Here is a 24,755-nt window from a genome sequence, read left to right as displayed (position 1 = left end):
TCTTTGATCTACTTTGTGATTAAAATTTTAATTAAAATTTTGAATTAAGTGATTAAGATACATATGATTTGGTAATAAATTGAGCTTATATTATCGATAAGAGAGAAGCTATGGATTGGAAAAATATTATAGCAGGCAATGTAGCTTTCCAAAACTTCAAATAGAAATCCTGTCAATTTAAATTGATGCGAGCATTCATGCGATTCGCAATGAAACAAATAATGTTCGAACTAAAGCTTTATCGGGCATTGGAGCTCATGCATCGAGATCCAGGTAGATGGCACAAAAACCATGGCGACCTTCCACAACGACGTCAGGCGACAAAGAGCGAACGCACAGTCCCGGGCACGGTATCATCCCATCCGCCAATAGTCCCAATCGCACCAACAGCGCACTTCCACCGTGCAGTTACTGCGCTAGTGTGCTGAATACTGGATCTGACTTTTCTCGTCCGAATCATCGTCATAGCCGCTGGACTGCTCCTCGGATATTTTGAACTGTATCAGCACGATCAGATACGTTGTGATGGAGGAAGCAATCTGTTAAAAAGAAGAAAGACGCACACACACACAAAGAGAGACAGAGGAAACGCATCCCAATCGATGGGAGCAACATTAATTATGTATTTCGGCAGTGCTACCGCTGGCATATCTGCTTACCCCCGTCAGCACCGACAGATCGATGGGAAACAGCCCGTACGCATTGAACTCGAGCGGATTCGTCACCATGAACGAAATCAGATCGTCCACCTAGTGTTTTTGGTTTTATAGCCGTTTTGGTGTAGAACATTCGGAAATGAAGCCAACCCGCACCGGACACGCACCGGAAACGAGGCAAATCAGTGGCCGGCGCGTTTTAATATCGGCGATTTTTAATTACGATACTAACCCATAACCACGCCCTTCCTTGCTTTCCTCCCCCGGATACTCACCTTGGTGCGAAAGTCATCGTCGGCCGATTTGGACTTCATGAAGAACAGGAAATTGATCACCTTTTTCCACTTGAGCCGCACATTCTCGCCACTGGTAAACAGCGACCAAAACTCGATGCCGTGCAGAAACAGCAGGCTGCAGGACGCGAGCGCATAGATCTCGGACCGGGACGCGGTGAAGCCGGACTTGATGTGGTTCAGCATGTAGTACAGCTGCACCGTGACGCAGGTGAACGCGGACAGCAGCGAGAAGATGGCCTGCTTGCCGAAGCAGTGGTTTATCTTGACCGACAGGTCCTGCAGCAGCTCGACCACCTCGCGGATGTGCTGGATCGAGTCGAGCGGGCTGATGGCGCGGATCTTGATGGTCGCGAGCGTGGTCAGCCGGTTCAGCTTGCCCTCGTGCATGCTCGGCAGATGGTTGCCGCCCATCGCCATGTTGAGCGTTTTGTACTGCGGCGCGTGGCCGTGGGTTTGCGGCTGCAGGGCGAGGTTTTCCACACCAACCGGAAAATTGCTGCAACCGAGCGTGCACAAATGTTAGTCAGTGGAAATGTTGTGGTGGGGGTGCTGCAGCACGGTGCTGCACGTGGGAAATGGGTGCGCATCCCGAATGCAATCGTGTGCAGTTGCGTGCGTGATTCTGTTTGAGCTATGCCGGGGGTAGTGTGCACCTTTGAAGCAAAATGTGAAACACACCAAACACCAGATAGCTTGTGACCAGGTGCAGCAAACACACACAGAAAAAAAGAGCAAAGTTCACGGTTGATTACTTCATGCCTCTCAGCAGCAGCATGGCCCGGTCCGACAGGTACAGGATACAGCCGGCGAACTGGAAACTGAACAGAAGCAATCCAAACTGATCGTGATGAGATTTGGGTTTCGTGCAAGCATTAAAAACGAGAGAGAGAGCAAAAGAAGAAAAAGCAGATTTCATTTCAGCAAGGTTCACTTCAAGTGGCTTACAATGTATGAAAGCATAACATTTTCATTCCGCTAGGAGGAGGAAAAAATACTAAAAAAATATTCATTTTGCGTTTGAACATGCAATAACTGGTGCGTTGTTTGGTTTTCCCCCAAAAACAGAGGCCTTTTCGTCTATCTTTTGACAGCGTACCATCGACAGCTCGGATCAGGTTCGCGGTGCGTTTCAAAAGCGATTCGCTTTCACACAATCCATCCCATCACGGTGCAAGTCATGGTGCTTTGCTGAAGGCTTTTTATATTTCCATAGCAAGTGAATAGGACACACATAAAAAAAAGAGTAGGATAGTGCACTACTTTGCCACATCATGGTACCAGCTTGCCCCGTGGTGAAGCGATTAGAGAGTACGCACACGCTTACCACGTCAAACACAGCAACAAAAAAAACTGTTCCGACCATTGGATCAGGCTTTTATCGCCATTCATCTAAAAGTCAAATTCTGCGTCGACCGTCTAATGGGTCGACTTGCTCAATGATCCTTTCGGGATGCAGGAAAGGAGGAAAAAAGACTGCAGTAACCGGCGAGACAAAAGGACTTTTTGCACGATCGGGTGGGGTAATTAACTTCCCGTGCACTTTGCTGCAAAGGCAGGAACGCGCAGATAAAGTGAACCTATTTTTTTTTACTTTTGGAGCACGTAGAATGAACGCTTGGACAAGGATTTTACTAAGCCAGCGCGCCCAAACGAACCTTGTACACAAATGTACACAAAAACGATCTCTACAGTGCACGAAAGTGCTTTGCCACGCAGGAGCTGCGATGCCGCTTGCCGGTTATGCTTATGCACAAAAACGCATCCGACCGTTCCCGTTGCCCCGTCCGGGCAAGCTGGCCGTGTTACACAACAAAATACAGCTCTGCTTAATTGCCTGTGAAATGAGTGGAGGATTTAAGTGTGCTTTTAGAAACGATTTTTGATGGCCTTCCCACGGTGACCGTGCTCGGTGGAGGTTAGTTGAGTTTGATACCATTCTTTGCTATTGACCGGGCTGGGGGGTTGGGAACGAGTTTGTATGCATTCGAAAAAAGAATGTTGAAAGCAGCCAAAACTGCTCATTTGTTAGCACACGGTTCCATTTCTAATGTAATCTCCGCTTGCCGCCCGAAACACCACCGTGCATAAGCCCAATACTGATCACTGGGCCCGGGTCGTTAAAATCACGGTTGCTAGGTTCGAGGCAGTATCGTGGCTTGTTTCACTTTGGGGAGTTTTTTGTCGTTGTTTTTCTCCTGCATTTTATTTTCCAATAGCTCCTAACAATACTCATCCACTCTCGTACTCATGGTTACGGTTTCGAAACGACTTACCTTTGGCATACAGAAGGCGATCCAATAAAGCAACGTCCATATACGATTCCAATTAACTCCGATCAAATAAGTGAGCGCCCCGATGGTACTGCCGCAGGTCATGGTGACTGGGGTGTGGAAAGGTCACGTCACGGGCGTTCGGAAGTGTTTGATGGCGTGAAACATAAAGGAATCCAAAATAAGGGACATCATTAACCATGGGTGAATGGTTCGGAGCGCCCAGCTCGTTGTTACAGGCGCGCTCGATGCGGCTTCGTACGATTGCAGCAAACAGTAGAGCTCAAATCACTCTGGAAAGCAATAAGGTTATCAAAGGTCACCATATCACTTACCAATGCAAGCCAGGATGGATACGCGTCTCATTTTGACGTTTGGCATCGTGAAGGAAATGCCAAACTGCGTTCGCAGCTTATCGTCGGCGATGGCGAAGGTGGTCAAAATTTCGTTCGCCATCGTACGATGCCGGATGGCAAAGACGAGCGAAAAGACGTACGCGAATGAGTTGGGAATGAACTGCAGCGGGAAGAATGAAGCATTAATTAGACGAAAAATGCAAAGACTTTAACACAAATGCAGACTTTCCTCGGGCGTTTTACGCACAACGGTGCCTAAACCCCCTAAATGTATGCAATGTGCGAAACAATACTCCTTTTTTTAAAGCAATTTTCTCTCTTCAAACTTGCTACAAGTTTTAGGAGACTGATCGTACCTAACAAAGCTCCCCATTTGTTCCAACTTTAAACTCTCCGTGCCTAGAGCAAAGCCACCGTCACCGGCTACGAAACCGCCTCCTTCATCAAAATACCGTTTTATATCCCGTTTGATAAAATTGATTTCCTGCGCTCCGGTTCCGGTTCGAAACATGCATGCCCAACGTGCAGTCAACGGGTCAGCGGGTGCCCCGGTCACGCTCGTCTGTACGCTCACCTGTATCCAATTAGCGGCGTTGGAAATGTCGGACGTGTTGCCACTCTGCCAGAAGATGCTCACCAGGCAGGAGGAGTACAGCAGCAGTACCGTGTACGTTGGCAGCAGCTGCTTCACGTAGCTGGCCCGCGTGTTGACCGGTACGGTCGGATCGAGCGGGTACGGGCACAGCCCGAACAGCTTCGAGAACAGGTAGAACGATTTGATCGGCTGCATCCTCTGCACAAACGGAGACCGTAAATCTCGACGCCCGAACTGGCACTGATGACCGAGACCATGAAATTAATGTTTCATGCGACTAAAGTTGGCGGCCAATTTCGGCGCCCCGGACCTCACTGTTCCTTTTCCTAGCCCTCCAGCGAGCTTACTCTGCAGTAGATGTGTGTGTGTGTGTGTGTGTGGGTGTCCGTTGTGTGTCTTGCCGCTTCAGTTTCGGCGCTTCCTCCGCCAGAAGCGCCTAGAATGAAACGCTCGTTAAAGGAAGCCGTGGTTTGCGACATCGGCGAAACCCCATCATCATCATCGTTCGTCGTCGTTTTCGCCCTCCACACCCCTCCCGCGATAGAGTGCGGTATTTTCCGATGCGCGTACAAACAAAAGACCTTCCCTCTAGATGGCTGTTCGATCAAGTTGCAGCCATCGTTCACGTTTCGTTTCGTCGGTAAGATTACCGGGCACAGTGTCACACACGCTCGCACACACACACAAACATGCATCAACGTTCAACCCACGCCCACGGGCGCGTTGTTGTTGTCCCAGGCAGGACGTGAGGACACCGGAACCAAATGCAATTATCTTTCAATTTAGATAATGCGTTTTTCCCGATCTCCATTTCCACACCGTTGGAGCGCTAGTCGTTCACGGTTTCAAGGGACGTGAACGGCGCAACATTGACAGCGGAACCCTGGGCGCCCCCGGGATCGGTGACGGGCGATAGGTTTCCATCATTCGGCCCGCTGCACTGCACCCGGAAGCGCCCAAAGCTCGACCGGGAAAAGTCGTCCGACAAGCGCGGAGATTCCAATCTTATTAGCTGTGGTTTACTGCCGGGAACGATGGTTGCATAGTTCACTGGCAAGTTCCGTCACGGGTCGGATGCCCGATTTCGCTTCGACAGGGCTCGTCCCAGTTCCAGTCCCAGTAGTGCACCTGGAGCGGAGTTCATTGCGCGCATATCTACTATCCAAACCGAGCACTACACTGTCGCGATCGAACGATCGAAGCAGGATGTTATTAAGAATGGAGGCTCTTCAGGCATTCCTAAAAACCGATTGAAAATATTTAAACATTGTTCTTTCCACCAACCCCCTTGCTGCGGGGTTTCCAGTCGTTCCATCAAACGGAAATTGGCATTCCTCATCCGAGGGAACGGGAAATGAATTCGAAAGACACTCCAATCACCGGAAGGCGCGTAATTGAGTTTTGTTACTTTGGTCTCCGCCGAGGTACCGTTTCGCTCGGCAAAAACCTCTTTCCATCCTCGCTCCTCATACCTTCTTCCTCACCTAAAGTAAATAGATATTAACGATAATCAGCCAAATGAAACAAAGCCCCCAAATGAATGCTACCAGGGCAGGTCGATTGTCTCCCGCTTCGGGTTTGCTATTTTCCCACGAAGACGAAGACGACGCGCTTTTCTTTCCAACAGCGAAGCCCCACAAATCGGAAGGATTAATCAACGGCCACGGTATGGGATAGCTTTATGTATGGCATTTACCGTAGCGGAAAAACAAGAAAGGCAGGACGCACAAACATCGCATCGGAAAAACTTTTTCCATTTGTCTGAACGGAACGGAGAGCGAGGAGAAAGATCCGTTATTTTGGGGGAGCGAAAGCAACGAGAGGAACTGTGTGTGTGTGTGTTTGGGGCGGTGAGTTTTCACCTTCCTCAATCAGCTTCGAGCCGAATTCGAACAAATTTCTTCTGTTTTGGGATTTTAGCTGCCCTCAACCAGTCCTGCCGCTAGTCTGCCCTCCAGAACCTTACCGTGTTGCCTTATTCTTTCTCGCCCGGTTGAGAACTTCTTGCCGAAATAAGACTCTTTCTAAAAGTTTTCCTTCCCCATTCCTCCCGCGTGCGCTCGTCGACCACACTCTTCAACCTTCTTTCAACACATTTCCTTCACCGTGCCTTCACCGTGCTAAAGCAGAGCGTTACAGAAACGCCGAGCGTAATTCCTGCGTACACCATTTAGCTTCATCCGCCGGTTGAATCCGGTCGGGTTGCGGGCTGGGCTAACTGTAATTGCAATCGGGAGGCAACGGAATTAGGAGCAAATCCTTTCAACTCAACCGAATTAGATGACAGCTTCTGTCCGGCCCGTTCCGGTTCCGCACCGTTGACGCTCGGTTATTTTAATAGCGATGGATTTTGGCGTTTTGTGTTTTCATTTCCAGCGCTGGAACGGATTTCGGTCTTTGCTGATCGGCGATGTTCCGGAGCAAAAAAAAAAAAGAACAATCATGTAGCTTCAGCCGCACGGAATGGTTTCGCTTCTAACGAGACGGGACCGACACGGGGCAAATGCAACATTCCTAAAAGGCTTTTTTCGTCCTTCTCAGGCCAAAGCTCGGTGTGACAAATGTGACAAATAATGAACGAGTGAAGATTATTTGACCGCAAACGATTACGGTGAACTGAGAATCCGGGGGCCCGGGCAAAGGCAATCGAAATTGAATCCCATCAATCAGGCGCTGCCGGGGCGAATGCTTTAACTTCTTGCGCTGGGGCACAATTTATCGTATCGGGTTGACTTCCATTTCCTTAACTTCTCATTTGGCCACAGCAATTGGAGCAACGATTGGAATATTAATGCTAGCAAAAGGCTCAAATTCACTCCCGGCTTCCATTCGTAAGGTTCACATCATGCTCAAATCCCGATCCATTGCCAGACCAGTTGATGGAATGATCAAAGCAATGAATATTCTTCTTCTTTTTGCATGCTTTCAGGGCTTTTGTGAGAAAGCATTTTTAGACACATTTCATTGTTAGCAGTGAAACGCATTATGCACATGATGGATTTTTCTACATCAATGGAAATGATCTTTGTTATGCGTCGATGCTAAGCGTATGCTGGTCGGCCAGCACAAAGCATTTTCCGAATCATTTCCCGCTCTAAACGCAGTGCTGAAATCACTCCGATAACAATTGATACGGCAGGCAGCAGGCAAAAGCTGCGCAACCGACTATAACATCACATCCAATTGGCAAAACAGCAACGCCCTTTCGACGACGAATCATTTGAAAATCAATTTTACAGCTCCAGTTACCACCCGATGCTGCGATAAAGTTACAAAACACTCTCCATCGCCCAGCAATACCAGCACCACGCCTATCCGAATCAATGATTTTGATAAACACCACACCCGCATGGGCAGAACAATAAAATATGAAATGTGAGTTAAGCACTGGCTTTGGCCCGGCCAGGAGCAGGATGCTAAAAATTTCATCAACAGCTACCCAATCCATTCGCTTGCCAACTGGCCGCGCCGGGGCAGAAATGTGATTCGCCATCCTGCGCTGGCTCGTAAATAAAGCATTTTCCCTCTTTGCTCCGCAAACCGAGGAATCGATGGCTGATTTATGCCGGCGTACTGAAAAATTCATTGCAACAGTCGTACAATTTAGCTGCCAATTTGCGCCCAAAATTCAGTGCAACGCATGGCGGAACCCATGTGCCTGTGAACTGAAGTAACTTTGGTGGAAAATTCGGTTGAAATTGTTTTTTTACGAATTGATAAACATCACCTCGGGAGTGCAAGGGAGGGCGAGAGAAAATGCGACTTGTTTAAGTGCGTGTCGGCAAAGCAAAAAGGAAAAAAATCAATGGAGGGATGCGTCAAGGACAAAGGGCTGAAACTCATTACTGGAAGCGTCCTCTGGTCTTATCGTTTGGACAGATCAAATGCTTCTTCCCAAAATGGTTTCAGAAACCTCAGTTAAGTCAAGAAGGTGTACTAAACCCCTTTTCGGTACACCTTCCCGTGCAATGGGAACCAGCTTTGGCCGACGCAACGACAAGGGACCGGAAAAAGGGATTTGTGTCTCTGTGTATGTGTGTATGCATGACCCCTTAAAGCACAGCCCATGTGTTATGCGCCGCAGTAGCACTCGCTCGCAAGATCCCACTCAAATTTATAGCGGTTTCTTATTGGTTCAATTTAAATTTTATTCCTCCCCGGATCAAAGGTGAAAGTATGGCTCGTTGCGATACCGCACCAGCGACACGTCGAAGACACACTCGGGGCCAACAGCAGGCCTTTAAATGTCTTGAGCATTTCGTGGCACCCGCTCGCTGAACGTTCTCGGCGGACAACGGCGCGGGAAGTGCTTAACAACTGTCGGTCGGGGTTGTGGGAAAGGAAACCCCCTCATGCGAAGAACAGCGCAAATTTCGGCTTAAAAGGGTACGCAACACAAGCCCGAGGCAGAGTATGTAGATTTGTGTGTGTGTGTTTATGCTCTTCCTACTGCCAACTTAACACAGCACGGAAAAAAAACAATTTTCCGATTTACTGCGGCCTGTGACCGGGCTTTTTTATGAATGCGATAAAATCGGTTAATTTAATTCGCTGGTCCCTTTGCCGTAATCAAGTGCATACTTTTGGGCGTACAGTGAGTCGAGCTTAAAAAATGAAACTCGTTTTCGTGTAATTCATATTTTGTACAGCATCTTCCAGCACATATACAACAAGTTGCTTGAATTTAAAAATGGGACAAAAAATCCTCTCTACTCCATATAAGCAGTGCAGGCTAATTGTGCCGGGTTTGTAGCGTTCAGCAGGATGACAAAATACATTTTGTTGTCATATTTCCCGTATCTTTGCAGTTTTAGAATCTTCCACTCCAATTCCACTGCTACTGGTGGTCCCTTTTGCTGCGATAAGAACAAAAAATGTAAATTAAAAGTGTACTTAAGAATATGAATCATTCAAAACGACCGACCAATTTGCCTCCGTCGCACGGTTGGCTGGGTCACGGGGAAAAAATACAGGCAACCCTAAAACAACGTGCTGAGATAATAATAAGAAAACAAACGGCTGTCATGCAGACGGAGCCTCTTACTCTTACAGCACATCCCGTAATTAATATTCCATTTCCATTTGCCAATCCCGTAATAAGTGTGCTTCTGTCAAAACGCATCACCAACAACGAGCTTTTGCTCAACTCGAGTGACGTTAGAGTGATGGGTCAAGGGTACACGAACAGGTGATGGATGTGCCTGTTCACCTTGTTCCTTCCAGCAAATGGAGGCCAACAGTTGATGACAATTTGATGGACATTTTGTGAATTAGTCAGCGAGAGTCGGTGTTGAAGTACGGTTTGATGAGGGATTAAGTACGCAAAAAAAAACATAAAAAAAGGCCGGAAAAAGCCCAGCAGGAGCTTAAGAGGTGTGAAAATAAAGCAAACGATCGGCAGCCAAAACATTCCCGGAAGCACCTCTTTAATCCCAGCGGTGTGGATTTGACGAGCCGTGTTGCGCGTGATTTCACGACACGGGAACATAACACATCGATAATAAAATCACACCACGCTAACGCAGCCTCCGCCCGGGCCACGTGTCCAGGCATTGATCCGGTGGAAAATAATCGTCCCACTGACGTGCCCGTTTTGCACGGAAAGGCCAGCAGGCCGCTCGCATCGCGCACTAACTGGCCGACAAATGAAACTGATTAGGGATCGGATCGGAATTTATTACCAGCAACGTGGCCAGGCATGCCACGCTGCTGCAGTAGCGCTGACTGGTGGCCGGCACTGACTTGAATTATTGATGAGTCACACCACCGCAACGACATTCGGATGGATCTACCGACCGGCATCAGGATCTCGCAGCTTATCCCTTTCCCCGAAAGGGCCCGACCCGATCCCATTAACGAGTCCTGCAATGCCCGGGGCCGATAGGGACAGTCCCGTCCCGAAAACCCAGCTGAGACAGTAATCATTTTCTGATAAATGGCACAATTCCACATTCGGGTCAGCGCTTCAGCTCAAATCACTTCCGCTGCTTTCGGGAGCTCTCGGCACCGCACCACGGGCACGGATTGGCTGAGGCATGGACGGACCGGCTTTTACCATGCACCCGTGCGGCCATTGTGTGCGGCTCTCTGGTGTGCGGATACGCGCACGGAATTGGGAACTCCACCTGACCGTAAAGAAATAAGAAAACCAACCGACCGCATCGAGAGGACCAGCGGCAAGGACCCGGTTTGGTTCGCATGGCAAATTCCCAACCTACCTTCTCCCGTGTGGACCCAGTTTCGGCTGTGCTGTCGAAAAGTCGCATCAATTATGGGGACCTTCAGGATGCTGCTGGCGCTCCACTTTCGCCAAGCGCTACCGGATGTCTGTGTGTTGTTCATGCCACTGCCTTTAAAAAGCTGTTCTTCAATAAGAACCTTGCGTTGCCACGTGGAAGCACGGGCGACTCGAAACGCGTTACTGGAGGATTGCCTTTTATCCGAGCTACTTCATCCGCCGCCCAAGTGAAGTGAAAAACCGCTTCGGTCATCATGTTGCACAAGAAATGGTGTGGTAAATGATTTCGAACTTTGTCGCCGAGGAAGGGAAGTCCCGCACACACGCACAGCCCATATACAGTAGACATTGAGGGTTGAGGTTGAAATCGCCATCGAAGGTTTCCGCTCCTTTCCAGGAGGGTCTTTTCTCGTTTTGCCGGTTCACAGAGCCGAAGGTCGACTTCTCCGGTAGAGGTCATCATAGCTCGTGCGTCGCACATCGTGTCCGGTGTTTTCGCAACGTTAGTAGCTGCTTAGTTTCTTTTTGCTGCTCTGTTTATGGTGAATGAAAGCGTTCTTTATTTTTATCTCCCGTTTCAGATACATGCCGTGTAGCACACATCAAGGAGCCGAGCACTCGACGCTGCCACACTGTTAGGTACGACGAGCACTGAGCTAATCGAAGTGAAATGACTTAAAAAGCGAGGGTGAATAGATTATGTGGAAAGTAAAAGGGAAAGGAAAGGAAAACTTTGCCCACCGACCGCTTTCTGGCATATTGAAAGGGTATAAATTAGAAATGCAATAAATTATCCACCACCAACGGGCCCAACTCCACCGTGGGGAAATCGGGTCGCTCTTGGGAGACATCTTACATGAACCCCGGTCGGGAATAGGGTCCCAGTAGCGAATGAAGCAATCTTGTAATTTTATCCCTACAGTGCAAAGCGTCAAGGTTTTACGAGTCGAGCTCACTCATACCACTTGTAACCGACGGAGTGTGTGCATGTTTTCCTCTTCAACAGTGTGTCCCCGGGCGGTGATGTTGTGTGAAGTGTAAGTGCAAAGTGTTTATCGGGAAAGGTGAAGAAGGTTTCGCATCGTTTTTTTTTTTTTGGTTTGTTGTCTTTCCCTTCAATTCAGCTTCTTTTGAACGCGCACGATAATTCCGAGAGCCTTCAAAGCGTGAGGTTGCAACAGTGCCCCGCCAAGAGCCGTGCTGATGACGAGGTGCGTTCGCCATCGGTGTCGGAGGCGATAAGCGGTGAAGTCAATGAGAGCGTCTTTTGATGCGAGGATGAGTAAGCCGAAAACCGAAACAGTGTAGCACGTGGCCCGTATGCAGAAGAAAGAAAAAAAAACAGTAGCACCAGTAGTGCTGGATAAGAAGCACTTCAAGTTTGTTTGAATGAATAGAAGCAGCTAAGAAGGGTACGATCAACAGAAGGCCCAAGTAACGGCAACAACAAAAAACGGTGGAAATAAAAAGCAATCCACAGAGAAGACGACCCTTTTCATCCAGGAAGGATTAACCTTGTGCCAGAGGCGTACAAAATCAAAACTTCAAGTGAAGCATCGGAAAACCTTACGGCTCCGGCGCTCTGGACGCTGGAGAAAAGCGGAAAGGACCGCAAAGGGAAGAAATCCTTTCATCCACCTGTCCAGGTGTAGGGGGGGACCTGAACGAAAGCCAACCGGAGAAGGAAGGCAGGTAGGTACAAACCCGCATTCGATGGGAAAAGATTTGCTGTGGAGCAATGACGGCTGGAGTGTGGTTGTTGATTTTTCCTTAATGGGACAAACCAGAGCACTCCAGTGGTGGTTCTCCGGTGTTGATCCCGTTGCGTTTTCACCGGCTAGTGGGATAAATGCGGTTCACAGGGCAGCATAGATGATGTGCACCCACCCCCCAGAACACTCTCCCCGGGGGAGCAGTTTGTTTGGCAGGCGCTTCCTCGGACATTTATCATGTAGGCGTGCAGCCGGACCACGGATACGGACTGCAGAAAGGTGGTGGGTTTGGGTTTTAAATATTTATCATATCTCCCCGGGGGTCTTGCAAAGGGGAATTCTTTGCGGCCGAGTGACAAACTGTGCATTGGAACGATAAACGGACCCAGTTACAGGGGTAATGATTGAGGTGTGCTTCAATCTTTTATGTCCGCTCGTAGCATTTATCTTCACTCGTCTGTACGACGCACGCTGGCGGGGAAGGCGAGTGACACTGGCCCCCAAAAAGGTCGTTGATAAATGGTCCGGGTTGAATCACATACCTGGGAATAGTGCGTACCACCAATCCGCAAAAGAAACCACAAACAATGAATTGAGGCTCGGGGAAAAGACATTTAAATTTATTTCCCCAAACATCACTGGGATAATCAAGGGAAAGCGTCGTTGATTTGTATTGTCAAGCGAGAATGGGGATAAATATGATAATGATGATACATCATAAGTGGTAAGCTTTTTGATTGTGCCGAACTGTTGTGGTCGTAGTGTGTTTTTCCGTGAATTTGGTTTGGATAGAAGATAGAGCAGCTTCGTAGCAGAAATAATGCGAAAATGTAATGCTCTCTACATACCTTCTGGCGCTCACTGCCTTACATTTCGAAAAACACACGGTACGATGCCTCGGTGCGAGAGTGTACTCTTCTATCGCAAATTACCCCACAATCATGTCATTTGACACGATTTACCGAGAATCATTTCCAGCTCTCAGCGTGCAATTCAGAACTTCTGCCCTGACACTCGAGCCATCGATTACCAGCCCCGTAATGAACCGCTTCATTTTCGGAAAACATGAAACCCAACGATTGAGCTATTCAGTGGCAGCGCTTTTTCTTCTCCACCGTCTGCCAAGCAACGTCCACTTGAGTGACTTGACTTTCACTCCACTTGAAAAGCTGCCAAATTGAAGCTGCCGGCCTGAGGTTTTCTTTTTTGTCTGTTTGTGTCTGCCACATTCAGAATGTATCAACTCTCGACTTCACTTCTCCACTTAACTCGATTGATCCATTATTCAATCAGCCAAATAAAAGCTTATTCCTCTCTCACGCACACACATAATCTATCATCATCGCCAGCCACACCCAGCGACGAACTGCGGACAGAGCGAACTAGGGCATACGCAGACAGGGAAGAGTTCGCATTGTTGTCAGTTGCTTGCAAACTCAGACCCGGCGCAGGGTGAAATTGTTCGGTTTGTTTGTTTATTCCGTTGATTTGTTGAAAGTTTAACTTTTCAAATGAGAAAAGCTAACACACGGGCTAGAAATGGGGTGCGGTTTTTTGTTGCACCAACACGCCCTCCCCACGAGACGGGATGGAGTGACGAACGATCGATTCTCGTAGTACAAGCGCTGCACAGAATCATGTGAACCCCTTTGCTTGAGAGCCAGCGAAAAAACCCCCCCAATGCATCCCGAGTGACTGCAACGAACTCAAAAAGGAAAAGGAAAGGCTCCATTGCCACCGAGTTTCTGGTGCGGATTGAACAAAATGTTTTCCGTTTGCTGATAAGCTTGGAAAGCTTTTTGAAGCGCGTTACGAGTGAAAAGCGGTACGCCGGTAGCGTGGCCCCACCAGCAAGCGTGATTGCCCGCACGAGGAATGGTGTCACCATTCAATTTCGATGAGCACCAACCGGGACTGATTGGTTTTGTGCTGGACGTGAGTGAGTGAGTGAGTGGTTGCAGTGATGACAGGAAGCAGTCAGTCCCGGTCGCATGCTCGTGTAGCCTGCCCGGGGAGTTTGAACGTATTGCCGCTGGGCACGCGCGCGCTTACACAAAAACGAAGTAAATTGGCCCAGTTATGCTGTCACCGAAGCTTTCTAATGCCATTTTGCAGTGCCCGTCTGTGTTCGGTTCGTCTTGTTTCATTTGTCGTCTAATCTTCCTCACCCCGGGGGGGAGAGCACAAAAAACGACCCATTTAGTGCGGAAAGAAAGAGTTTCCATTGCACCACTGCTCGGACCACTTTCCATTTCGCTTCATTGCACGCCGCACCGTACGTACTTTGCGGAGCCGGTACCAGCTCCAGTAACTGACCGACTAAAGTGGCCCTTAAAATAACGTTCACTTTGCGAAACTGTCCCGTCCCTTCCGGCGGGGCGATTGCGAACGGGTTTACGCGGCTGGGTGTGCGCTCCGCTCCACACCGCTTGCTGTCGAACTGTGCTGCAAAAGTGTACACCGCAAACGAACCAGTACTTCCGACACATTGATGTGTCCATGCCGCTGGTGAAGGACATTGGCTTAACAACAACAAAAAAAGGGGCGAACAGCCGAACAAGAGAGTGAAAGAGTGTGAGGGTGAAAAAAACTGGACAAATTCCACCATACGGAAACATCCTAAACGAAACCGGCGCTGCAGCCCTCGAGCAAACTGCGGCAAACGCAGCGGCGAAGGTAAACATTAAACATTCATATGTCTGTATGCGCACCGCCCCTCACACGGCCGACCTCTGTCTGTCGGTTGATGCTGCACCAATCGTTCATTTGCTGAAATGTTGCATATCTGCACGGGATATGCTGCTGCGCAGCGATGTCGATGCACGGGCAAGATGGATGGATTGAAAGTAAACCGAACCGACATGAGCGTAAAATTGAAACATGTGCAAAAGCGCTTGACGAACTCGGGACGACTGTTCAATCGAGTAAATGAACGGAACGGTACGGATCAGTTCTGGCGCATCGCGTGACATGTTCGGTTTGCATTTCATCTCTCGCGACACATTTTATGGGTTTTCGCTAACTAAACAGCGAGCATGACTTTGTTGTCTTTTTCAGCATTGGCAGAACGATACGCTGTTTAGTTGTGCTCATCCGTTATGGATGGTACTTTGAGGCAATGGGTGGGGAAAATAAAACTTTTGCGGAACTGTTTTAGCCATACAGTTTGTTAGCCATGGTAGCCATGGCTGGCCATGGTGGTAAAGATGATGTAATCTGGGTTTAAAAAAATAACTAAACTAAAACTTTATCATGCTCTTTTTCAGAGATGTTGCAATAATCTTTCCAAATAGTACTTCATTTAAGCGACTTTGTTACGATGTTCATATTACAGACACAATCATTTTCAATGAATTATTAGTTATTCGAGCAAATAGTGATCTATCGCCCCATCCTTACACATTCGTTCCTGTCTTTTCTAGGGAGAATGTTTGTTTAAGTGGAACTACTCCAAACTATATAAATAGGATAAGATCACCAATACTCTCTAAGATGAATGTTTTAATGTTATTAAAAATATGTTTTCTTTCATTCTTTCACTCTTTTGAAAAACTCACGAATCCAATGTTAAGAATCTTAAACATACAGATCAAAATAAAAATCGACTTAAAGAAATAAGCGACTTTATTCGAACATCACGCCAAATATTTTCCAACACATTCCACTGGCCTGAAGCACAATACTGGCAATTTTCAGCGCAAAGTGAATGATTCAAATGAATGGAACGTCCTACAGCACGTTACAGATTAAATCATGTGGGCAGTGAGAAAATAACCGCTAGCTTTCACTGCAAATCCGTGCTACCGTATCAAAGAAGCTTGCTGCGTTAGCTCAAATGATTATTTGATATTTCAGCACGGATAAACAGGCTTCTCAAAATAGAATTCACTCAGTGTAAATTGACATTTTCAAATTTGCTGCTGAAACTAATTAAAAATCTTAATTGACCCTTGCTGACCCGTTTAGTCGAAGGCAATTACAAGCAATCTTGTTGCGTAATACAGGGTTTTCCTCCGTTTTTAGTCGTTTTTGGCTTTTTTTGTATTTGTTCAATAGTTTCCCACTTATTTTCCAATTGTTAGTAATATCTCTTGGCATCCTCCCAGCACTTTAGAAACAAAAGATTCATATGATTTGGGGAAGTGTGTAAAAATCCAAATCTCACCACTTTCAACAAATCTTAACCATCCTTGTGTTCTCACGCCAGAAATAAACTATCGCCGGGCAGCCAGTGAAATCCTTCACCGAAAAAGATTTGAGCTTCAAAATATAACCCTCTCCGGGCATACAACTTGCCATAAGAGTCGCCCTCGTGCTCACAAGTACAGACCGGGCCGGCATTTTTACGTGTCCTTTAAAAAATAAATCTTAATGAATCCCTACTACCACGACACCGTAAGGAGTGCTGCGTTGAGCAGAAGTTATGAAGCACTTTACTTTTGAGCCCCGAGACATCGTAAATGACACATTACGCTTCACAGCGCATTCCGCTCGTCAGTGCAACAGCGTCCGAACGAAGTTTTGGCCACTGCACTGCCTTTTTTAAGAGTAGAATTTTAGTGTTTTCTCTCAGTCCTTCTCAAACCTTTGGTCGCACGCTACAGCCAGCAAGGTCGTAGTCGGAGTCCGCCATGGAACTGGTGCAGTCGTAATTTAGTATTTCGCTGCTCGAAGGATTAGGAGCGCTCGGTGTGTATGCCGAACAAACAGCGTGCTGCAGAGAAACTAAAGCCGAAAAAAATAAAACGCTAGTAACGAATCCTCTCGTACCAGGCTGCCGTACTGCGAGACGAATGTCCCAAGTGTAAGCTGGCAGGATTTGTGATGTGCCGGCTGCCGGCCGAAGCCCGCAGTGTCCAGCACACCGTGGCACACCAGTTAGAGACAGTGAATCGGATTATTTATTGGTAATAACTCATCCTTCTGGGACTTTTCCTTCCGGTGACGCTGGCCGTAGAGGCCCCCGGAGGATGCTTGAAAGGCGAGGCGTCTGTGGCTTCCCCAAAAAAGAAGTGTAATCAATGTTTTTCTTCATCTCTTTCGGCGCAATCCGGTGGATTATGGCACTCCGAGCTGGGGTGCCAAACGGAGCACCAAGTACATAGAGCAGCAAACCCACAGCGTCCAACCAACAGCACCACACAGGCAAATAGGACACGTTGAAGTACTGTTGGCATGTAGTAGGGGAATTGTCTTAGCGGGTATAATTAAGATAGATAATAACGATGTCACCATAAAAGCCAAAACCACATACCACAGACCCTGTTACTGCATACCGTACCGGTCACTAGGGCATGAGACCGCGTGGTTCATACCCTGTTCGTTCACTTTCCGGACCTGCCCTGGTTGCCGAAGGAGACACATTTTTTGGCACGTGATTATACGGAAGCGTGTCTAGCCGCTTCCCTCCTGTGGCTTTTAGGAGCTATGGAAATATTTATTCGTTTTTCGTTCGTGGCCATCGTCACAACCGGTCACGCAAATATCTCACAGGAAATCAACAGGGTTCTGCTCTGGGTTATACATCTTAAGATCACTGCCGCTCAACTGGCCGCTCTGCCGCCTGTCCGGCCATATTTGTGCGATAACTAATGGTTCTTTCAGTTCAACGCTGCCGAAAGCGGCACACCACCGAACGACCAGACCAGCCGGCCCAACAAAAACAGGCAGCCAAGGATCGCTGCCGCTTCCGGGAGTGTGCGGTTGCTTTTCCCCCCAAACCGGAAACGAATGGTAAATGATCCTGCGATAGAGCGGAACGATTTATCTCGGCTTACTTTTAATGAGCTAGAAAATTAGATAAGTAATAGAGCCACTGCGTAATTAAGCACTTTCGAGCAGGCAATCATTTCCCTTCGGCAGTCGTCCAGCGTTTGCAGCCGAATAGCGATCATGAATATGTGGTTAGTCGATGAGGATGTGTTTTTTTCATACTCTTTATCCACTATATTCAGGTGATAAAGTGCCATAATCTTCGACCCTCTGCGAACCAGAACGATGGATGCCTTAAGGTGACAGTTTTCTCGTCTACCCAGGGCTCGCACGGCAGCCGACTCGGAGCTGAAGCAAATATAAACCTATCAATCAATGGCAATCCTTATTAGCGAAGCTGCTGGCGAGTGGAATTGCTTTTCCGTCCTCAATTACTGACAGTGTGTTGTTTACGGTCGGCCGGAGTTCGGGATCCGGCGATTGTTGACAGCTCGCTGTGGGCTGTTTGTTCGATGGCGGGGGGACTATCATCTCGAGGGAAATGTCTGATCGGAGTTGACATGCCGGATGTAAGAGGGCAAGAGAAACAAAGAGCAATGAGAGAGCGAAAGATATACAGCAGGGCCAGAGGTTGTGCGATCTGTGGACAGTAGAATTTGGTTGTGTTTTGTTGGGACCGTGCCAACTGAGACCCGTTTGAAATGAACCTCCATTAAACCGAAACAGATGCTACCCACTTGAACCACTGTTTACAATCTCCAACGGAAATCAAAATGTCATCCTTTTGCACCTTCTCATCAACGGCGTTATCGCCAACAGGAGTTTTGGGGGAGATAGTAGCGCGGGAAGCATTTCCTTCCCTTCAAACCGACCGGATACTTGTGGTCGTGGAATGGGTCGAACGGGAGCCTGTGACAGGTATCTCCGGTCAGACAAAAAAAAACGTGACCGTTCAAACGTGGAACCAGAGCTGGGTGTGGTTGTCCACTAGGAAATGGCACTTCTTCGATATAGTTATCAAAATGTTTACCTTTCCAGTCTGTGCGTGTGTTTGTGTGTGTGTACGAGTGTTGCGAACGCGACAATCCAGATTTTTTATATTTCTTTCTAACCATAAAATAGAATAAAATATGATAGTTCAAACATACTCGAGAACAGACGTACCATCAAGGAGACAAACTTAATGTAATCCTAAACCCTTCAAGTACTGCCATCTGGGTATTTTGACTTGCATTTTTTAGCAGTCAATTACTTCAATTCGTTTCGAACCTATAACGATTAACTTAGGATTACAGCATGCATGTGTGCCAAGCTAGACCAACTCCGAGAAGCGTAGGAAAATTCCACATCCATTTTTCTCACGGCCGTAAAATCGTTAAACCTAAAAATCTCTCAAACATAGATGCGTTAATAACATGAACCAGATAAGATTTCGAAAGGCAATAAGTTCAAGTATTTGTCAATGATGCGATACATCCGGAACATGCACCACAGAAGTCAAGTGTTAGGTACAGTTACGCCAAAAAGGGAAAACCACAACGCCTGCAATCAATGCAACAATTTGTTCTCACCAGAGAAAGCAATAAAAAAAGGGATCACATTTCCTTCAGGATCGCTTGACATAAAACAGCACACCAGAACCAGAAAACCTCCTAGGAGAATGCGTAGGCGTGGCAAAAAGGAAAAGGCTAGCGACACGAACATATGCGAAAAAGGAAGAGAAAATAACCTTCCCAAAATAGAACTTGAAGAAATTAGTATATAAGAATTCATTTTGAATCTGAATAAACACTTACAATTCTGACGCCTAACTGTGCACCCGTGTACAGAGTTTTTTGTCTGAACCGATCAACTAACCTTCCGCGACTTCGCGAATTTCATATCCGAAATTAATAATGGTGGCTCCAGAGAGGAGTAGTGTAAAGAAATAGGAAAACTCCAAAACTTTATTTTTTTTTTATATCTACTCCAGTGAACGAAGTGAACAAAAAAGTTAGTGAATGAGTTTACACAAAAGGGTGTTAAATTGTAACGTCAAATCGTATTTCTTACCGTTCTTGTGAAAGAACAATTTCCTCCTCGTCCGTTAAACTCGTTAATTAAACAAAACAAAAAAAAACTCGTAATCTGAACCAGCAGTGTTTGTTTATCAAATTACTGAACAATTGTGCTTGTAATAATTCATCACAGCGCAGCCAAGGTCCAGACAAGGAGAACGTCACCCTGCGTCACTTCAAAAGGAAATAAAGGAACTTATCCAGGTAAGCCAATTCCTTATTAAAACTAACAAAAGGCAAGGAAATCATCGTCCAAAATGCCTGTAAAATTTGTGACCAATCCAAACGGCGCATGTCGATTGTGTACCGGGGTGGACACGAGCGAACCAACGATGACACAATGCAATGAATGCGATCGTTGGTTCCATTTGTCGTGTGTTAAATTACAACGACTGCCTAAACGAGAAGAATATTGGTTATGTCCGAAATGTCAAAGCATCAAGTACGAAATTAATCGTCTTACAAGCTTGACAAAGGAAACCGAAAAGGGCAAGGAGGGAAAGGAACAAGAAACAAGCATTGAAAACTCCATAAAAGATTTTATCATCAGCCAAAAGGATCAGATGAAAGACATTTTTAACGTCATCAAAATATTAGTTGATGATAAAAAGGAACCATCGCACGTGGAAACCCTTATCAGAAGGCAATCCTTGATGCAGTTGCCCAAGTTTGGAGGCGATCCAAAAGAATGGACGAAATTCAAACAAACGTTTGATAAAACAAACGAAGAGGGCAGTTTTACGGACTTAGAAAATCTAAACCGTTTAACACAGGCCTTGAACGGAAAAGCGTTGCAGCACGTTCAACAGCTAATGATGGAATCCAATAACGTTAAAGAAATTATGTCGAGGTTAGAAGAGGAATATGGAAGAAATGATTTAGTTTATCTTGAACTCCTAAATAATCTACAGAAAATTAAAAAAGAGTCAAAAACCATGATTTATGAATTGACCAATGCATTAGAAAATCTAGTGCACACGGTAAAACTCATGAATAAACCGTCTTATCTAAACGATCATAGACTGGTTTTGGAATTAGTGTCCAAACTCCCCTACGACATCCAAGTCAAAAGGACGGATTATATTATAGCACAAAAGGTAGATTTAGAAAATCAAACCTTAGATGAATTGTGTGAATGGTTAAAACCCTTTGCCAAAAGAGCCAGTCTCATGAGAGCCGCACAATCGATTAATAACAAAGGACATCTAAACATACGTGAGCAAAAATTTGAACATAAATCTAAGCCAAAATGGCAGGACAATAATAAACCAAATCAAAACAAATCATCTATAAAATGCTTAATATGCAATAAATCCCACGAAACTATTAAATGTTACGTCTTAGTAAACAAAACTATAACAGAGCGTCAACAGATAGTTCGTAACAAACGACTTTGTGCCGGATGTTTGAATTCTAACAATCACGGTATAAACGTTTGTAGAAGTGCGCAAACGTGTGGTATTAACGGATGTACAGCTAAACATCATAAAATGCTTCATTCTACAGAATCAACACCAGCAGTTGAAAGAGAAGTAGCAAATAATCACCACGAGGTACAAAGCGCATCTTCCACGCATTACCAAGTGTTACCAGTAACACTAATAAATAAAGAAAAAACCGTGGAAACGTATGCTTTCTTAGATACAGGCTCATCTCTCACCCTATTAGATGCAAAAATAGCCAAACAATTGTCGCTAACGGGAGAAGAAACTCCTCTTCAACTAGTTTGGACGCAAGGTACAAAGGCTGACCATGAAGGAAGTCAAAAGGTAAATCTAAAGATAAGAGGGACAACCAAAAAGACTTTCGCCCTAAAAGACGTTAGGACGATTAAAAATCTAATGCTACCATTACAAACGTTAGATTACAATGAATTGTGTCTCAAGTTCCCTTATTTGAAAAATTTACCAATCGATAAGTTTGAAAACGTACAGCCGACCATTGTGATCGGCATAAGACATAACAAACTATTAATGGGTACAAAGCATCGCTACGGGAAGCAGGGAGAACCTATAGCCGTAAAAACCCCACTTGGCTGGCTTATACACGGTAAAAGGATGGAAAACAAAAATCAAAATTTCTCGATGGTTATTCAAGAAGATTCGGAAATTCAACGAATGATGTCAAATTATTTTTCCATTGAAGATTTTGGTGTAAAGCCCGTAAGGGCGCTACCTGAATCTGAGGAAGAAACAAGGGCAAAGCAAATCCTGAAAAATACTCTGAAGTTCAAAGAAGGACGTTACGAGGTAGGATTGCTATGGAAAAAGGATAACCATAAATTTCCCGCTAGCTTGGACAACGCAATGTCAAGGCTCATTGGCTTAGAAAGAAAGTTGAAAAAGGAACCAGAACTAAAGGAATGGGCGTTAACAACTTTCAAGAGCTATGTAGAAAAAGGTTACGCTAGGAAACTAGAACCATGGGAAATAGAAATGCATCCATCAAATACATTTTATCTTCCACACTTCGTGGTAATAAACAAAAACAAGGATCCGCCGAAACCCCGATTGGTGTTCGATGCAGCAGCAAAGGTTAGAGGACAATCTCTTAACTCCGCCTTACTATCGGGTCCGGACAGCACCACTTCACTATTTGGAATCCTAATTAGGTTCCGTGAAGGAAAATACGCAATCTGTGGTGACATTAAAGAAATGTTTCATCAAGTAAGAATTCGTAAAGAAGATCAACATGCCCAAAGATTTCTTTGGCGCGATTGCGAAGACCGTAAGCCAGATACTTACGTTATGCAAGTAATGACCTTCGGGTCAACATGTTCACCTTCTTGCGCGCAGGCCGCAAAAAATTCCAATGCAGAGAGGCTAAAGGACAAATACCCTTTAGCGTTAACTCCAATCGTGCAACAGCATTATGTTGACGATTATAATGACAGCTTTAATTCAATGAGCACTGCCATAGAGACAGTACAACAGGTAATAAAGGCTCATGATGAAGGAGGATTCTTTATTACCAAGTTTTGCTCAAATAACAAAGAATTGCTCAGTACCATATCAGAAGATAGGATTGACGCAGACAATATAAAGGTAATGGATAGTAGAAACGAGGAATCGAAAATACTCGGAATTTATTGGAACACAACTAAAGATAACATTGGCTTTCATGCAAAACTGGACAAAATACCTTCTGACGTTCGTCTAAAATTCAGACACCCAACAAAACGGGAAGTATTATCATTTGTTATGAGTTTCTTCGATCCATTGGGTCTCTTATCCAACATAACCATACAAGGGAGAATTCTTATGCAAGAAGTGACAAAAGAAACAAATGAATGGGACGTACCAATTTCAGACAATTTGTTTGAAATGTGGACAACGTGGCTAAAATATGTTGACTTAACCAAACATGTTCGTATTCCTAGATGGATTATGAAAACGCCCACTTCAGAAATAGAACTACACACATTTGTAGACGCCTCCGACAAGGCATTTGCCGCAGTTATTTACGCCAGAAGCATAAACAATGGGAAACCATATGTCCAAATTCTCACCGCAAAGGCTAGAGTTGCGCCAATTAAAATATTATCAATACCTCGTTTAGAATTACAAGCAGCATTATTGGGGGTTAGGCTGTTGGATACAATCAAAAGTGAACTGAGAATCAAAATATCCGAAACAACATTTTGGACTGATTCAAAAACGGTGTTAGCATGGATAAATTCCTCTCACCGTAAATACAAACCATTTGTCGCCCATCGTATCGGAGAAATCCTCGATACAACGACAATGAACCAATGGAGATGGGTACCATCAGAGCTGAACCCAGCAGATGAGGCCACAAAGGTCATAACCAAAAATTCCATATGGTTACAAGGACCACCATTCCTAACGCATGACAAAAGGGAATGGCCCAGGAATGTAGCGGTAGAGACAGACGAAGAAAAACATTTCGTCAACATTCATATAGATGAAAAGGACTACATTCAAGAACAAAAATTCTCCAATTGGTGGAAACTCATATTTAGAATTTCGACCATCATGAAAATAGTCGATTTTGGATTGAACAAAAGGTCATTTTCCAAGGCATACACGATGAAAGATAGAATTCGTGCCGAGAATATTTTGTACAGAAAGGCTCAAAAAGATATCTATCCAGACGAAATAAAAGATATAAAGAAAAACGGACAATTGACAACAATTGGACCTCTCTCGAAGCTAACGCCCTTTTTGGACGAAAACGGCGTAATGCGTTTCAAGAGCCGACTGGAATACACCGAGCATCTCCCGACACCAACGAGGATGCCAATTATATTACCAAAAGATCATCACATCACTCGTCTAATAATACAATGGTATCATGAAGCTTACAACCACCAGTCAGATAAAATAGTTTTATCGGCAATTCAACAAAAATATTTCATACCCAGTTTGAATACAGCATTTCGTTACGTAAAGGCTAGATGCCAATACTGTAAAAATGCTAAGGCTAAACCGATAGCACCGCTAATGGCACCGTTGCCTACCTGTAGAACGGAAGCGTACGTCTATCCATTTACACATACGGGTATAGACTACTTCGGACCATTCGAAGTAGCAGTAAAAAGATCAATAGAAAAACGCTGGGGTGTAATCTTCACATGCATGACCACAAGAGCAAGCCATATCGAGTTAGCTGAAAAGCTAGATACCGATTCCTTTATCATGTGCTTCCTAAACTTTCAAGGGAGACGAGGAATGGTGACTCATGTCTACAGCGACAATGGAACAAACTTTGTGGGAGCAGACAACGAACTGCGATCGTTGATAAAACAAATTAACGCCCGCATGGAACAGGGAGAGGCAATGAAACTACAAATAATGTGGCACTTTAATCCACCAAGCGCCCCGCACTTTGGAGGGTCTTGGG

General features: G+C 45.7%; 2 protein-coding genes across 2 annotated transcripts in view; one reads left to right on the top strand and one right to left on the bottom strand.

Annotated features, from left to right (window-relative positions):
* Window positions 1-416: 416 nt before the first annotated feature.
* LOC120897357 (gustatory receptor for bitter taste 66a-like) lies at window positions 417-4,368 on the bottom strand. Its single transcript, XM_040302193.1, has 7 exons — window positions 4,153-4,368; window positions 3,558-3,738; window positions 3,226-3,332; window positions 1,705-1,790; window positions 932-1,448; window positions 660-749; window positions 417-539 (listed from the first exon to the last, which is right to left on the bottom strand). Exons 1-7 carry the CDS (start codon window positions 4,366-4,368, stop codon window positions 417-419), a joined length of 1,320 nt encoding a protein of 439 aa, XP_040158127.1.
* Window positions 4,369-11,434: 7,066 nt separating this feature from the next.
* LOC120897352 overlaps window positions 11,435-24,755 on the top strand; it is a 70,229-nt gene continuing 56,908 nt past the window's right edge. The window contains exons 1-2 of the mRNA XM_040302188.1: window positions 11,435-11,448; window positions 11,966-12,103. Coding sequence (XP_040158122.1) covers window positions 11,435-11,448; window positions 11,966-12,103 — 152 coding nt within the window. The remainder of the gene's footprint in view (window positions 11,449-11,965; window positions 12,104-24,755) is intronic.

The sequence above is a fragment of the Anopheles arabiensis genome, chromosome 2, assembly GCF_016920715.1.
Source record: "Anopheles arabiensis isolate DONGOLA chromosome 2, AaraD3, whole genome shotgun sequence".
Taxonomy (NCBI): Eukaryota; Metazoa; Arthropoda; class Insecta; order Diptera; family Culicidae; genus Anopheles; species Anopheles arabiensis.
The sequence above is the reverse complement of the archived record's forward strand: the minus strand, read 5'-3'. Positions and strand labels throughout refer to the sequence as shown.

Bases quoted from the DNA above. Each gene is read 5' to 3' on its own strand.
- LOC120897357 (XM_040302193.1), bottom strand. From the start codon at position 4,368: ATGCAGCCGATCAAATCGTTCTACCTGTTCTCGAAGCTGTTCGGGCTG. The intron at 1,449-1,704 runs GTAATCAACCGT...GCTCGGTTGCAG, and splicing joins CTGCTGCTGAGAGGCATGAA to CAATTTTCCGGTTGGTGTGG. The intron at 540-659 runs GTAAGCAGATAT...TCTTTTTAACAG, and splicing joins ATCTGTCGGTGCTGACGGGG to ATTGCTTCCTCCATCACAAC.